Source organism: Fusarium phalaenopsidis, assembly GCF_050370095.1.
Source record: "Fusarium phalaenopsidis strain FUZ10S chromosome Unknown contig_32322, whole genome shotgun sequence".
Taxonomy (NCBI): Eukaryota; Fungi; Ascomycota; class Sordariomycetes; order Hypocreales; family Nectriaceae; genus Fusarium; species Fusarium phalaenopsidis.
The window spans coordinates 1-14,486 of NW_028145396.1; the positions used below are offsets into that span (position 1 = coordinate 1).

The window sequence follows — 14,486 nt, forward strand, 5'->3', positions numbered from 1 at the left end:
AGCAGCGGCTCATCAGTATGCAGGCCCTGGCTCTGGACTGCGGGTCTGCGCCATGTCGCCACGCGCCGCGTTCGCTGCATCACCAGACACCGCCTCGCGGGGAGATCCTTGTCAAGGAGCGGCTGAATATGCATCTCGCTCCGGTCCGATGTTTCTCGCCGACGCCCCGCTTCCTCTGAGAGCCGATTCAACGGTGAACGAATGGATGTATGTGAGAGTCCAGCTGAAAAGAACCTCTCGTACGCTTTGATCGGCTTTCGCCAGCTTTGAGCTCGTCATAGGCATGGTTCCAAAGTCGCTCTCGTGGACTCGGCAGCAACGAGGTATCGGAATCCCGTGGTAGGTGGAGAAGAGGTTGGCTGAAATGTCGGCCGAGTGGTTGGTTGGGATGCAGGCTGAGACAGCGTTTGCGAAGGTGTGGCTACCGAGGCAGATTCTGGGGAGAGGCTTGCAACAACCTTCTGGCCTTGGATTTCGCTTTCAAACAAGCTCTGCGCTATCTTCACCGACAATAGGATACCTTGGTCTTTGCGGGTTATCATAGTATTATCGAGGCGGCTTCTGCCCCAATCGATGAGTCGGGATGACGATGGAACGTCACGACTGACAACTTGGGCAGCAACATCTGCGGGATTTCTCGTGCGGGGAAGGGAAGCGTCAGCAGCCGAAAAAGACCCCCTGCAGCTCGGCGCAGCTGATGAAGCCAGTAGGGTTGCTAAGTAATGGGATGTGCAGCTGCGCCAGGTCAATCGCAGGGCTCTGCCGTGTTGGGAGGGGATGAGGGAGAGAGGTGAGAACAGGCTGGCACGATTTGACTCCGTGTGCATGGCCGGTTGTCAGATCATGTCGGGCGGGTAGCTTACCCCCGACCATTCACAAGACAGCTCCAAGGGGACTGCACCAAGGAAACAGCACTAAAAATTAACGTTATCGGCTCCGATTGTTTCTTTTCGGCAACGCCTCCCAGCTTTTCGCAAAGAGCATAGCAGCCGGCGGTAGCATGGCGGTTGCCAGTCGTAAATGCGGGTTCACCCGTCGTCTCGGCGTCCATGTTCGCAATTAGCCGCCACCCCAAGTCGTTGTTGATGTGGGGCATGGAGCGCTATGGATGTGTTGCTAATTCAGGAGATCGAGCAGGATCGAGGCAGGCCATCGAGAAAGCGTAAAGCTATTGCCAAAAATATGGATAAGAGCTGATTGATGGGAGATAATGGCGCAAAATAATTGGCCCGCACTGGTCGTCGGAAGGACATATGGCGTGCTGGCCCGTGACTAGAGTCAAAGATACTGCTTCTAGATAAGCGAGCCCAGGCAGGGCGTCGCCCCGGCGGTGGAGTACCAGAGGCAGATAATGACGATGGCAATTACGGTGAGTCCTACCGCCTGGGCCATAACAAACCATGATATTCTAATAGTCAGTGATGAGTCTTTGAAGGTGGTTTAGCTTGTCGACCAGGAGCTCGCGACGAAAGAATGCGTGGTGGCTCTGTTCATAGGGAACTACGGTAGATGCGTCACCAGGCCGTGGTGTGGCAGAGTCGTTTCGGGGGCATTCCTCTCAAACATAGTCATTCAGGCGTAGCACCTTTTGTATGTCGCAACCTCAACTCATCAGACATGCAAATAGTCTCGTGCTAAGCTTAAGTCCGTCAAGACTAGACATCAAGGTAACCTGAATCACCACAGGATCACTCCTCTAACCGTGATCCATCCTCACATCCACCTGGCGTACTTGGCCCTATGAGGTGCGTCCTTCCGGGCGGAATAAATTTCGTTTATTCATTCATGCCTCGCAGTCGACATGCTGCCACCCCTCAGCTCTTGGACATGCCCCGACGTCGACATGCCCAAGCGACAACGGCCCCAAAGACACTCCCAAGGAGTTGCCGCCGTGTGATGGGCCAAAACTTGAATTTTTCGAGCACCATAGATGCCGCATTCGATAGCTTGAGAGGCTCAACAAGGATGACACGATAAGGATTCGCCTGCAGAGGGCTATGTCTTTCGCGCAAAGACTCGCAGTCGAGAATACGCAATCAAAGTTGTAAGAGGCAAGCAGTCGTTGGACATGAAGCATTGTAACAGTCTTAAACTCAAAGATTATCAAGACACGCCGCAAATACCCGCCCTTTCCGGTTAGGGTGTTGATGATACCTGCTGAAAGCTTTATTTTCCCACTCTAGTGAAGTGCATCTACACGAATGAAGTGGCACAACATCGATCCAACTGAGCCATGCTTGGTCTATAAATTTCAGTATTACTGAAGATACAGTCTCGGGCTTTCTACATTGGGTGACATGACACTAAAAGTTCAATGAGAATTAGCACTCTGCCTTGGTATTGAAGAAATGAGATGGGCGGTGTTGAGGCCTAGGTTGCTCTGCACCATCACCATTTGGGCGGCCCACCAAAGGGCAACACTTCATCTTGATGTCAACATACATGCCAGATAGCCTAAATATTGAGTTCTCGGATGCAGATACTGATTCAATGTCCCATTTCGGTAAACGGCATCCCGCACGTAATGTGAATATGCTTGGAAGCTTTGAATCTCGGGGCTGTAAGCCCCTTATTGCGACCTGGCCTCTGAAATGGATAACCTTCCAAGCTAGTCTTGCCATCATCCACAACTGTTATAAAGTTGGCGCATAGCCCTCGGAAGTCTTTTTCAGTCTACCGTTTAGTACGTACACCAACCATGTTTCGTATTCATTTCCTCCTCTCGCAAAGATGACTTACGTTCACGGCGACTTGAAGACAATGACCAAGGCCGATTTGGACTACCTTGTCCATCACATCCTCTTGCCTACCAAACTTCCAGGCGGCGACGACAGTTCAGCCGATAATGAGATGCTACTGGTCGACTTTGTCCTGGACCCCTTGGTGTGTTTTCTTGGAGAAGGCACCTGAGTTGACTCGCGAAATCCTGATTAGGCTAGTGCGTGACCGCGAAAATCAAATGAAGTTAGTGTGCGACCGCTCCATCTTGGTTGGCTAGAGGCTTTAAGCACCAAGTCTAAAATAGGCTAGCGTGTTGACCGCGAAACTCAAAAAGGCAATTTCGACTGACCCAATGGCTTCGTACATAAGGCATATCACGGGGTGTAGAATGAGTAGAAGACAGATCGTTTGGGTGCCTTAGTTTCCATTGCCGAAAGGCCCTTTCTTGGTATTTATTCTCTGCACGATCGCAGGCGGGAAAAAGAGCGCGAAATTTACGAGCACTCCACGAAAATTACCCATCTACCGACGATAACGAGCTTCGCTGAGCAATGACGCGCCTCCTGTAGTGCGACGACGATGCCCAAACATTTCCAACACCGTCTTCTTCCAAACAAATATGCGGCCACATATGGGGCTTCGTCGGTCGACCCATCTACTCGTCAACGTTTGTGACGTCTCACTATGCCGAGATGTTGGACAGAGCGGTATCACCTTTGGCGCGACCGAACACCACACGCCCGGCATGCTACAAACGCTGCCACACAATAATACGATTCCCAGATTCAGAAATAGTGCATGTGTTCCTGCGATCGTTGTAGGCAAAGATAACGTCAAGGCGCCAAAGCTGGATATAACGCAAGTGGTTCTTCCTGCCTCTTTACATAGCCGGGCATGTGAAATGTCAACCACCTTATATCACTATACTTCTTCAAAAGCAGGTTCAATTGATCCCCAATACGCGTGTCTCACTCGTGTTCCTCGTCGCTATCTTCCTCGCCTTCATCCCCGGTGGACAGGCCAACACAGTCTTCGCCGTATTTACAATGCTTATCCTCGTCATCGCTATCTCCCTCATCGTAACCGGACTCGCTTGAAGACTCGCTCGCGTCGTCGTCGAGAAATTTGAGGCGTTTGCTCTTGTGGTCATCGCTGTCCCAATCTCGAGCCCGCTTGCCACCCACATAAAGGTCTGGCGCATCTATATCACAAGTCGTGGTAAGACCAAAGCCAAAGGAGAACCGCGTCGGAACTCCTACCCTGCGCAAGATCGGGAATCTCGTCCTCGGTGAGGTCGACTGTCTCGTCTGACGTTTCGTCGTCGGTGTCTATAAGAATTGCAAGGAGTTAGCGGGATCGGGGAAGACTTGTTCCCTTGAGAACTCATACCAGTCGTGAGGTCGATAATATTGTAAATTTTATAATAATTATTGTGATTATTGCCTAGCTGGATACTTGCACGGTCAGAAGCTTGGAGAGTCCGTGCTGTGTTGGATGCCATATTGCTGTCGATCATCACGTCAACTGGCGCGTTTTGGCGGGTAGTGTTATGCGAAGCGCCGCACGAAAGACGGCGCAAAGAGAGTCAACGAGGTTTGGATGCCAACGCGCACGAGACGCGTTGGGCCGTCAGCACACCAACCCGGCTACAATCCTGGTGAAGGACCGGATAGTTCTCCCCGGCTTGTGGGGAAGTGGGGTTCTGCTGGAGAGGCGCTTGTACACAGGCTTCAACATCGGTTGGACACCCATCCTGTCTACGGACCTGAGCTAACTTTGCGTATGAGTCTTCCCACATCCTAATAGCTGACTCAACTCCATCCTCAACTCCATACTCGACTCTTCGGTGGAAATGCAGCTGATACAGATGGAGCTGAACGTCGAAGAAGAACCACTGGCTCCCCCACTCATCCGTTTGGGGGAAGGGGTACACGTGCATGGATAACTGGTGCTCCGTTGTTACGGTTAGCAAGCCCAGGAACACCGTTTGAGTACTACCTGGAACAGAACCGGCCTCGGTTTGTCGTGGCCTCACGCGTCTGGCGGTTGGTACGTAGCTGACGACACACAGTATGGCTGTTGTGGATAGTAGAGCGGGGAGGCATTCGCGGGGTAGTCGCAAGACTGCTCTCATCTTGGACGATGCTGCAGGTGGGACGTGGCGCGTAGCCAAACCAATTGTGGACGCCATTTTGTTGCGATTACTCTCCAGGGAAATCTGAGGATAGGCTGGGGAATGAGGTAGCCCAACAATGTAGGCCAGAAGCCGGAAGCCGGAAGCTGGGCTGTAGTATGGTCGCCGCATCGTCGCGTCCAACGCGACAGGTGCAAGCCGGGGCCGTGTTTGTGACAGGGCTCACTCCACCCTGTGTGCATCAAGTCAACACTATCTCGAGGTAGTCAGCTAACGGCAACAGAGACGCCCACTTGAGTGCTGACACGGGATATACATTGTATGGTACTAGTCGCGCTTCTATGCCCTGGGCCTGACTGGCGGGAAGGTTCCATCATCGATTAGGGACGAAATAAGGTCATGAGATGGCCTTAATCGAAGATATCCCGCCCGCCGTTCTGATTCTCTATCTGTACCACGGACGTACCCTTCGCCGTTAATAGACCATGCTTCAGCTGCTGGGGATAGGATGCTGAACACTTGGAGAAATCGGCCTTCAAGCAGGCCTGTCAAGCAGAGTCAAGCAAGCGGGGCTGGAAAGGAGACGAGCTGGCAAGAGTGGGGCTCTGTTGGGTGGTGCGCGGGCGGACGAACAGCGGGGAAGCGAAGACAGCTTAGCGTAGCCACCGGCCCTATGAGATCCGTTCTCCCGGGCGTAATAAATACTGATACTGATACTGATATTGGGCCCTAAGAGCGTCCTCTAGACCTTTCAGAGCCCCTGTTGCTTCAGTATCAAAGACTTTTGCCAGACCTAGACGTCCTGATCCAGAAGGAATGGAGAGGCCGTTTTCGTGGACAGTGAAGCCATACGCAGCAGCCCCCTCAGTGGACAAGAAGCCGTCTGGGTATATGTTGAAACCGTATGACTAGATGGTCCAATCTGCTGGTAGCTGGGATGTGGATACCATGTAAGGAGCTGTGCTCCTCTCAGGCACATGTAACTTAGACCTTTCAACAACTTCTACCTACTCCCACAGTATTGCTTTATCAGTATACGATCAAGGTGCTTGTTAGCACCGATCGTAGCCATTAATGGAGGGCCGTTGCCGATTCTTCCTTTGAATCTATCTGCAAGGGCATCATTTGTTCACCGCCGAAGCGCTGCGGGATGAGAAACATCATTTAACAGTCGACCTCCGAGAACACCATAGGGTAAGGTAGAGGTGGGTTCTATACCTACCCTGCACCCTCGGCTAAACCACGGTACATTGGCCGCTGCCGTGGAAACCAAGTCGCCCAAATAAACCCAAACCTCTTAACACGTCATTGCCAACACAACTACCAATTGCGACTCCAACGTCATCGTCGCACCGTCGCCGCCATTCAACCCATCGAGCTCCATCGCCAACATTCTGACCGCCTGCTTCCTATTTGTCTTCCGATGCCCGTACGGCCGCCGCTCGAGCCCCCTCCTGACACAGACACCGGCGAACCCAACTACGTCGACATCCGGCATCCTGCCTACCCCGACAGCGAGCCGGCGCTGCTGCGCTTCGCTGCGATCGATGGCGATGATGGAGATGGGGTCGACTTTGAGGTCGCGCTGGTTGCATGTGGGATCATCACGGGCAATACCTGGCACTCTGGGTACATTGCGGAGATGGACGCTGGGGGGGAGTACGTGAAGATCGACCGGTCTACGACCGACGTTCTAAGAGGACGGACATATTACTATTTTGTTGATGAACAACCACCAGGTTGTAGGTCTATCTCATGGCCCTTCTTTGTTATGACTGGGGAGCTGACACCGTTCGCGACAGACAAGTACCCCGTCATCCCCTCGTTCGATCACTGGCGTTTCCCACATGGAAACCTCCCTTTCGACTGGAGCAACATCAACATACCACAAGCGAGCCGTTCGAAGCTCAAGAGGAAGATTGCTGCGCAGGACAGAGATGAGACATGCCGTATCTCGAGACACGCAAGCGCTCTCGAGGTGGCGCATTTCGTGCCCGTGGCAGACGAGAAGTGGTTCGTATCTAATAAAATGGACCAGTATGTTGTCGAGCCTTTGAACTTCACCCCTGCTGACAAGTCTGCCTAGATATGTCAAGTCCAGCTCCGAAACACAGCCCACAGAAGACCCATCCAACCTAATCACCCTCCGCCGTGACCTCCATTACCTCTTCGATACCCGCCGCTTTACATTCGTTCCAAAACATGACACAGCTAGCCAAGGGTGGAGTCTAGCCCTCCATGTTTTCTCCCCAGACGACAACCCAGACCTTATTCCTCTCTACCATAATCGGTCTCCCGCACCGCTCTCGGGCATTTCCATCGAGCATGTCTTCGCGCGGTTCGCATGGACAATCTTTTCCGACAAGACGCTGCGCTTCTTTAAGGGCGTGGCCGAGTATGCGGTCTTTCTGTTCGACCCTCAGGCAGGCAAGATGATCGAGACCAAGCTCAGATCGCCTGAGGTACGGATGTCGCTTAAGATCTTTGGTTCGTCGAGTCGCACGCCGAGTCCGAAAAAGAGGCCGCGGGATCGGTCTATGGAAGACGATCAGTTCTGGGCAGACGAGGTGGAAGATGATGTATCTGTTGCTTCAGATTGGGAACCACCGCGTGGACGACGGCGGAAGCGCAGTTGGGATTACTTCAACAGTGATAGTCCGCCGGAGTTGGTCCAGTCGTTTATCTCGACGGAGTCAGATCGGAGTGAGAGTCAAGACGGTGTTGCCGAGAGGTCAGAGGTGGAAGTGAGGCCCCATGACTCTCCTGATGCCGCGGCGATTCGTCATTACACAGCACCTGGGAAGATCACTCGTAGCGATGTAATGGACCGGCCACGGAAGCGAGTCGATATGGGGCCGACGAGGGATGAGAGCTGAATGATCCAATAAACTAACGTACTCCATAACCAAGTGCAACAAACAAGCGAGTGCAACAAAAATCCCTAAAACTCTCATCCTTTCATTTGATCATCTACAGAGGAAATTACAGGTAACTAATTTGTTATTGTGGCTTCGAGAGTCACGGCAGTGTATAACACAATCCAATTTCGACAGTTGCTTTCTTCAAAGGAAGAAAGTTCGGTGGCTTGATTAAACGGAGGCAGGGCGCAAAAGTCCTTCCCGAATAGTCAACACCACGACCTTCAATCCTTGGCAGTTGTTCATGACTACATCTCTTTCCAATCAGCCTAACGGCGGCCTCTGCCGGATGCCCTGTAGCTTCAAGATAAATAGCAAATGTTTGAATGAGATTGACTCATAGGATCTAGCTATGATATGGCGGCATCCAAGTGTCGAGCAAGTTAGGTTGAAGTATTTATTGTATCTACCAGCGTTGCGACATTGTTGCTTTTCCCTACGCAGCAACTTCCTGGGAGCCTCCGATAAGATAAAGAACATGTGAGAGTACCTTATTGTATGCTAGGATTCTACGCTTAGTAGTTTTATTACAGATTCAGAGCCTAGTTTGAGTCAGGTAAAATACGATAGTGGTGGGAGCGGAAGGTACTCTCTGGTGCGCTGGCAAAGCGATCGTAGTACCATTGTGCACCAGACCGCTGCGGGACTTATCCTGAGGAGGCAGCTGGCCATGAATCGAGTTGATCACGCGGACAACAGGGCAAGTAGAACACTCCTGACGAACCAAGTTTTGTCGTCTCTGCTGCTGTCGCTGCTGCTGTCGACGGTACCGGTTTCTCGCTCGCTCGCGTTCGCTCTCGATCTTGGATGGGTTTGTGAAGGCTCGGCGACCCATATTCGACCAAGTGCTCGTTGTTGACGATTTGATCATCCATCTTTTCCATCGTATTACCTAGAGTTGCCCTTTTTTTTATTCAATTGGGACGCCAGCTTTCTGATGAGCCTATGTGTTTGAGTTTGATTAATACAACGGCAATTGCGAATCACATCACCCACCAAGTAGCAGTCATCACATGGTGAGCATGGGTAGCGATTGGTCCCAAACACGACGCGAGAACGCGGATCGTGTTTGTTTGCGATCCCAGTGCCCATCATTGATTAAATTAACCATGCGAAACGCTCCTTATGCATGCTAATTCACAAATCAGTCGGAAGTAGATACCTGCAGGGATACCTCCATTTTAATCCAGCTTTCATTGGCTCATGGGGAAGAAGCAGGGATACTCTACACTTTAAACAGTCTCTGGTTGGCTACCGTCTGACAGTGGGAAAGTGCTCGATTTACCAGCGACTTACCCTATAGAAGCCTTACAGTCATCTTTTTGGTCGATACAGATCGCCTTGAATGAGAAAAATGTAGTTTCTCTCAATAAATCAATCGATAAAATATTCCCCTACATTTTGGTATACTTTTTACCCCGTGTATCGCCGTGGTTGGGACCTTGGGCGTTGAGCTTCATTTTCTTGTCCTTCACGAACACAAATGTCAACCCGGACCCCTCTAGCCATCATAGATGGCAGTCGTTGTAGCATCCTTGAAATTTGATAAGTTGTTCTGCTAGCTCTTGTGCGAGGTGCCCAACTGGATCTGGCTCGCTGTTCTCCATTTGTGGTGAGATCTCCGAGGTCGTATCGAAAGTAACGGCCTGGCCCACGCCCGGGCTCTCGTGTCTCGGGCTAGATACCGCATCTGTAGCCTCTGCGAAAGTCCCAACATCGGTCATAACATCCTCTTCTATGTCTTGTAATGGTTGAGGATCAACTGGGGGTAGGAACCGAGAGATGTCTGTTATGTCTGGCTCTGGTGTATCGGTGGGATTGGTTGGGTTACAGAAGTCGCTGAATACGTTCACCCATCCGGCGCCTCCTCTTGACGGTAGAGGAAGCAGAGGGAAAACTAGGCTGTGAGAGTCGGCGTGTACCGTATCGCGTGGCACGGGTGCCGCATTCTGCCGTCTCGCCCGTCTCCGCTTTACACCCGCCGCAGCCTTGGCTTCAGATGTGGAATACCTTCGAGGCCTACCATGATTACACTGTGCTACTAGTATGGCATTAGAAGTGAGAAAATTTGACTCTTGCTAATAAAATTGACAGTTTTAAATTATAGTACTTATACTCATCTACCGCCTTGCCTTTCTAACACATACTGGTTATTTGCTAGCTATGGAGTTCCTATACTTTATACCTCATTCAACCCAAGTGACTTGGTAGAATCGGGGAAATTCCTCGGCACGTCGATCAAGAGCCATTTGTCGCTGGGCTCGCCTTTTGTCTCGCTTTCGGGCAAAATCAGCCGCCGCCTTCTCTTCTCGACTTGTGTACTTTGCGGGCCGACCTCGTTTAGAAACTGATCGAGGTCTATTTTCTGTGCCGCGATGTGGCTGTTGGTTGGCGCAGGTCATATGATGTACTTGCATAGTTGGTCGGGGGAGACTGGAGGGGTTGAGTTGTGATTCCGAAATAAGGGGGGCCACTGGTTTAGGTAGTAGTGGCCTCGGGGTAAGTCGCGGTTGTATAGCCGATGGCAGTGCGTGACAGCTTATTGTATCCTCTCTTATCGACTGAGGCATGGATAATTTTTGTGACTCAAAAGCTCCCGCACATCCATACGCAATCTGCTTTCGGAAACTTGTCATATACGGTTCCACCTGTTGGCACATTTGAAATTCTAGTTCGGGCTGTAGGTGGCTTGGGATTACCGGTTGTGATTTCGCCAATATGGGCGGCTCGCTCTCAACATCAGATGAATTTAAGATCGAGGAGTTGATATCGTGACTCTTTCCTGAATTTTGAACAGCAGAGTCACGAGTGCCCCGCAGGGGATTCCGCCGCAAACCGCTTGATTTATCTGATACGTTGAAAGTAAGATTCTCCTGATCGTAGCCGAGCTCCCATACTTCATATGACAAAGTTTGGCCGATATGTCGATTAACCCAAGACTGCCATTGATCCTGGCTCCAACCGAGGTACTGAGGGAGAGGTGCAGGGTGTCCCGGTCGCCAGCGGGTTCTCGCCCAACACCAGCTTTCTGGAGAAGCTTTCTCTATTGCGAGTCCCGTTTCACCCTGGATATCTATCGAAAACCACCGGCGCTTGCCATCTTTGGTCCTTGGGGCTAGTCCTCCCGGCGTAGGATATGGCAATACCCAGTGATATGCAAATAGGCAACATTGAAGTCGACGTGCGAATGCTTGTGATAGCCTATTGTCCGTTGGAATATGTTGCAATGCAGCACATATCCATTGATGAAGCTTCCGAAACGGTTTGTTTTCCCAATGGCCTCGCAGCCGACCATCATTAAAACCGAATAATGTTTGGGCAACTTCCTGAGGGCTCTTGACACTCGCATGATTGCCAGATACTGCCGTCATGCCATTGACCAGGGCAGCGGAAAGACCTTTGCGGCAAAAGTCGACATGATCGTCTAGGATCATAGTGCGAACCTTCGGGCGGAGGTCACCTTGAATGGAATGAAGGACGTCGGCCCTCATTTGCTGCAGACAAATGTGACAGAGCCATGATACAATCTGATCGGTTATAACATCTTCCCTGGGATACCGCCGGAGCCACTCGAGGCCTGAGTCAGCGCGGCGACTGAGGTCAAAGAAATGCCTAACATGGCCACCATATTTGAGATATGGTTGATGAAGAGTGCCATTCCCAAATAAGACTGAATCAGTAATACCTGGAAGAAACCTCAATAGAGTCCAGTTGATGCGAGGCTCAATCCAACAGTAGCCATACTGCTCTAGTGTTTGGCTAAAGCCAAGGCCGTAACGCACTTGTGGCAAGCCCACTGGTTGGGGCAGCTCTCGTCTACTCCACCATAATGCCCCTTCTCGGGAGTAATCATGTCCTCCGGCTGCAACTCGGAGACATCGGAGAAACTATGTCCATTATCTTGGTTTGCTCCCATGTCGTCAGACCCGCGGAGCACTGGGCTTGAACCAGCTCAAATCCGGTTGTAAACTTGTTAATATTATGCCAGACAAAATCAACAAAGACAGAACTGCGAACTGCCCATAAATAAGGTGGAGGCCCCGGTAACTTGATGGAGCGGGTTTCGGGGTTAAAGAGCGTAGGACCGTCAGGACATTTTGAAACAAGGCCCACGAAATACGATATTCCTCGCGGACACCGAAGGATCGTTGTTTAGAATCTGTGAGGCCATAGTGACAACGGCGCTTGCTGGCCAGATACGCTCGATCTATGACGCTCTTGCCCGATACTGGCTTGCCGCAAATGCTTTGCACACCATTGCGAAGCTGAGGGTCTAATGCCAAGTGCCGTAGATCTGGATTTTGAAATGGAAACGTGCGAGCGGCGTCTATGATCTCCTTGGTGAGACTATACATCTGACCATAGAGGATACCTCCGCGGCGGAGTCGAGAGCTCGGAGGTGTCAGTGTAGTCATGCCGCCAGCATCTCGAAGCATTGACTCGTGGTAGAAGTTTTGGCCGGTCTTGGGAATGTTCCCATCATAGAGGCGATTGAGGTGATGACGGATGCAACAACGCCGCCAGAGGTATGTCTGAGCTTCAGGCGATAGAACGCTGTCGTGCAGTGGGCAGGTCTCTTTGCCCACATCGATGTACAACCGGTCACTGCATATGTGGGAGAAGTCTAGAACATGGTGTAGCTTACAGTCAAAGTTCTCCATGACCGCAAGCAGATCAGATGGCGCATCCGGGTATTTGAACAGAAGCTTGGTGCCCTTTGCCTCGAAGAAAAGCTCAGGATCGCGAAAGTCCTGAAATCCCGGTTGCCGTACCGCTGCGAGAATACGATCCCACAGTTGCTGCAAGCCCTGCGGTGGCAGGAAATAGGTCATCCGGAGTTGAGTCTGATAACTAGGTGTCTCCAGCAAACGATCCTCTACTTTAGGAGCGCGGCAGGTAGCTAAAGCGTGACGATAACTTGCCGGCAAGTGCTGGAGTCGATCGACATCGTAGACCTGACGGACAGCGGGGTAGAAGATATCATCAAACCACCGCGACAACTGCTCGTCAGTCAACCGACTGAAGTTGTTGGAGCATGGCAAATGTGGAAAGAATAGGTGAAATGTGATGAAATCAGCGCCTTCGGCCCTTGCGAAGATGAAATGCGGCACGTCTTTCAGTCGTGACGGGATCAACCGGGGCCGCTCCGGATCTGGATCCACGCGATCCAAGGTAATGTGGACGTCTGTGGAAATATTCTGACCATACTGAGGGGCAGAATAGAACCGAATCCCATGGGCCGCCGTCGCAGGAGAAGTCACGAAACCCAAGATGCTATCGATGTCGAATGAAACGGCCGGAGGAGTCTGTCGCGAATGTTCGGTGTGGAGACAGGCCTGCTTGGGCTTGCCTTCGAACTGTCGAAATGTATGGCCACAGAATAACTCTTGCCATTGAGTGGGGCTCAGACTCGGTGTCTCGCTATCAGTTTGCGATTCAAGGAAATGGTGTTTATCAAGTGTATAAGGCACGCTGCGAGGGAATAGCTCTGCTAACCCATGATGATTAGTTGTTCCCTCAGCTTCTAGATGCGCTGCTAGAGATTCTCGATGCTCCTGTGCGCCACAACCATGGATTCCAATAAGATATTGCTGAAGAAACTTTTGTGTGGCATGTTATAAATCGCTCCAGGTGTTGCCATTGAGAAGGTCTGCTTGCACTTCAGCATAGACCTCTGGAGTCTCAGACTCTGTCTGATCTTCGCGCTCTTCGGCACCATAGGCGTCGACTGGTTCCTCGTCGTAATAGGCTGGCTCGGCGTCGATTATGCCTAGATCATCGTCTTCCCGACTGAGGGTGATAAAAATGTCACCGGAAAAGATTTCATCAGGTCCAAACTCTCCAGTGTCGACCAACGAACTGTTCTCTGGTCGCGTCTGCATGTTCTCCACCGCAAACTCGGCTGTTCGAGACGACTCAGCCTGATGATTTGTGGTCTCAATATTTTGTTTTTGTCGCTGCCGCCACCTCTGGGTACGTTCCGCTTGCAGGCGACGTCGACGTAGCGCAGCGGGGTCATGTTCATCCACAAATCGAAACTCCATTGTTGCTTTTCTGTTGCTGGTGGCATCTCCTGACTCCACTTGAGAAATTGAGGTACTGGGGGTGTGAGAGCGTGCTAACCTAATTAGGAAATTGTAACGCTCACCTGCACTCCGTTCTCCAACAGCCTTCGAGGTCATTGAGTTTAACCGTATCGTACAACAGCAACATATATCTAAGACATAAAAAATGCATTTGAATGTTATTGAGGCATACAAGTACCCAATCAAACTAAAAAACACGAGGAATTCTAGTTGTGGTGTTGAAAACCTAAGTGCTGACTCTCCTATGGAGTTGACAAGATTTTATTTTCAAAACTCCCCGTCATCCCTGCCCCCATTTCTCCACATGATTTTTATAACCCTAGTAATAATTTAAGCGAGGACCGTGCAATAAAATATCTCCAGTTGTCAATTGCTGCGCGCTTTCTTCTTTCTGTTTTATTCCACTCCAACATTAGCCCATAATTCTCTACTTTGGCATCTCAAAATCCACACCCTCACCAGCCGTACCCTCATCACCAGGCCCCGTCAAGATGCCTAATATCATTGAACAAATGATTCGTCAGGTTTGGCGGACCCCACGTGGGACCAAGTTGGCACCTAATGGGAGGAAGAACCCCGAGAATTTTCGATACTACCGCAAATGGGGCTTCACTATCTACCGCACCT

General features: G+C 51.1%; 3 protein-coding genes across 3 annotated transcripts; 1 reads left to right on the forward strand and 2 right to left on the reverse strand.

Annotated features, from left to right (window-relative positions):
- Nucleotides 1–3,689: 3,689 nt before the first annotated feature.
- Nucleotides 3,690–4,222, reverse strand: LRP88_12632 (uncharacterized protein; the record flags this gene model as incomplete). The annotated part of the gene is made up of 3 exons (XM_083249024.1): nt 3,690–3,922; nt 3,981–4,049; nt 4,111–4,222. The coding sequence occupies 3 exons, from the start codon at nt 4,220–4,222 to the stop codon at nt 3,690–3,692; spliced, it is 414 nt and encodes a 137-aa protein (XP_083095183.1).
- Nucleotides 4,223–6,278: 2,056 nt separating this feature from the next.
- Nucleotides 6,279–7,731, forward strand: LRP88_12633 (HNH endonuclease signature motif containing protein; the record flags this gene model as incomplete). The annotated part of the gene is made up of 3 exons (XM_083249025.1): nt 6,279–6,597; nt 6,658–6,892; nt 6,942–7,731. The coding sequence occupies 3 exons, from the start codon at nt 6,279–6,281 to the stop codon at nt 7,729–7,731; spliced, it is 1,344 nt and encodes a 447-aa protein (XP_083095184.1).
- Nucleotides 7,732–11,622: 3,891 nt separating this feature from the next.
- On the reverse strand, nt 11,623–13,817 carry LRP88_12634 (uncharacterized protein; the record flags this gene model as incomplete). The annotated part of the gene is made up of 3 exons (XM_083249026.1): nt 11,623–11,782; nt 12,040–13,130; nt 13,434–13,817. 3 exons carry the CDS (start codon nt 13,815–13,817, stop codon nt 11,623–11,625), a joined length of 1,635 nt encoding a protein of 544 aa, XP_083095185.1.
- Nucleotides 13,818–14,486: the final 669 nt, after the last annotated feature.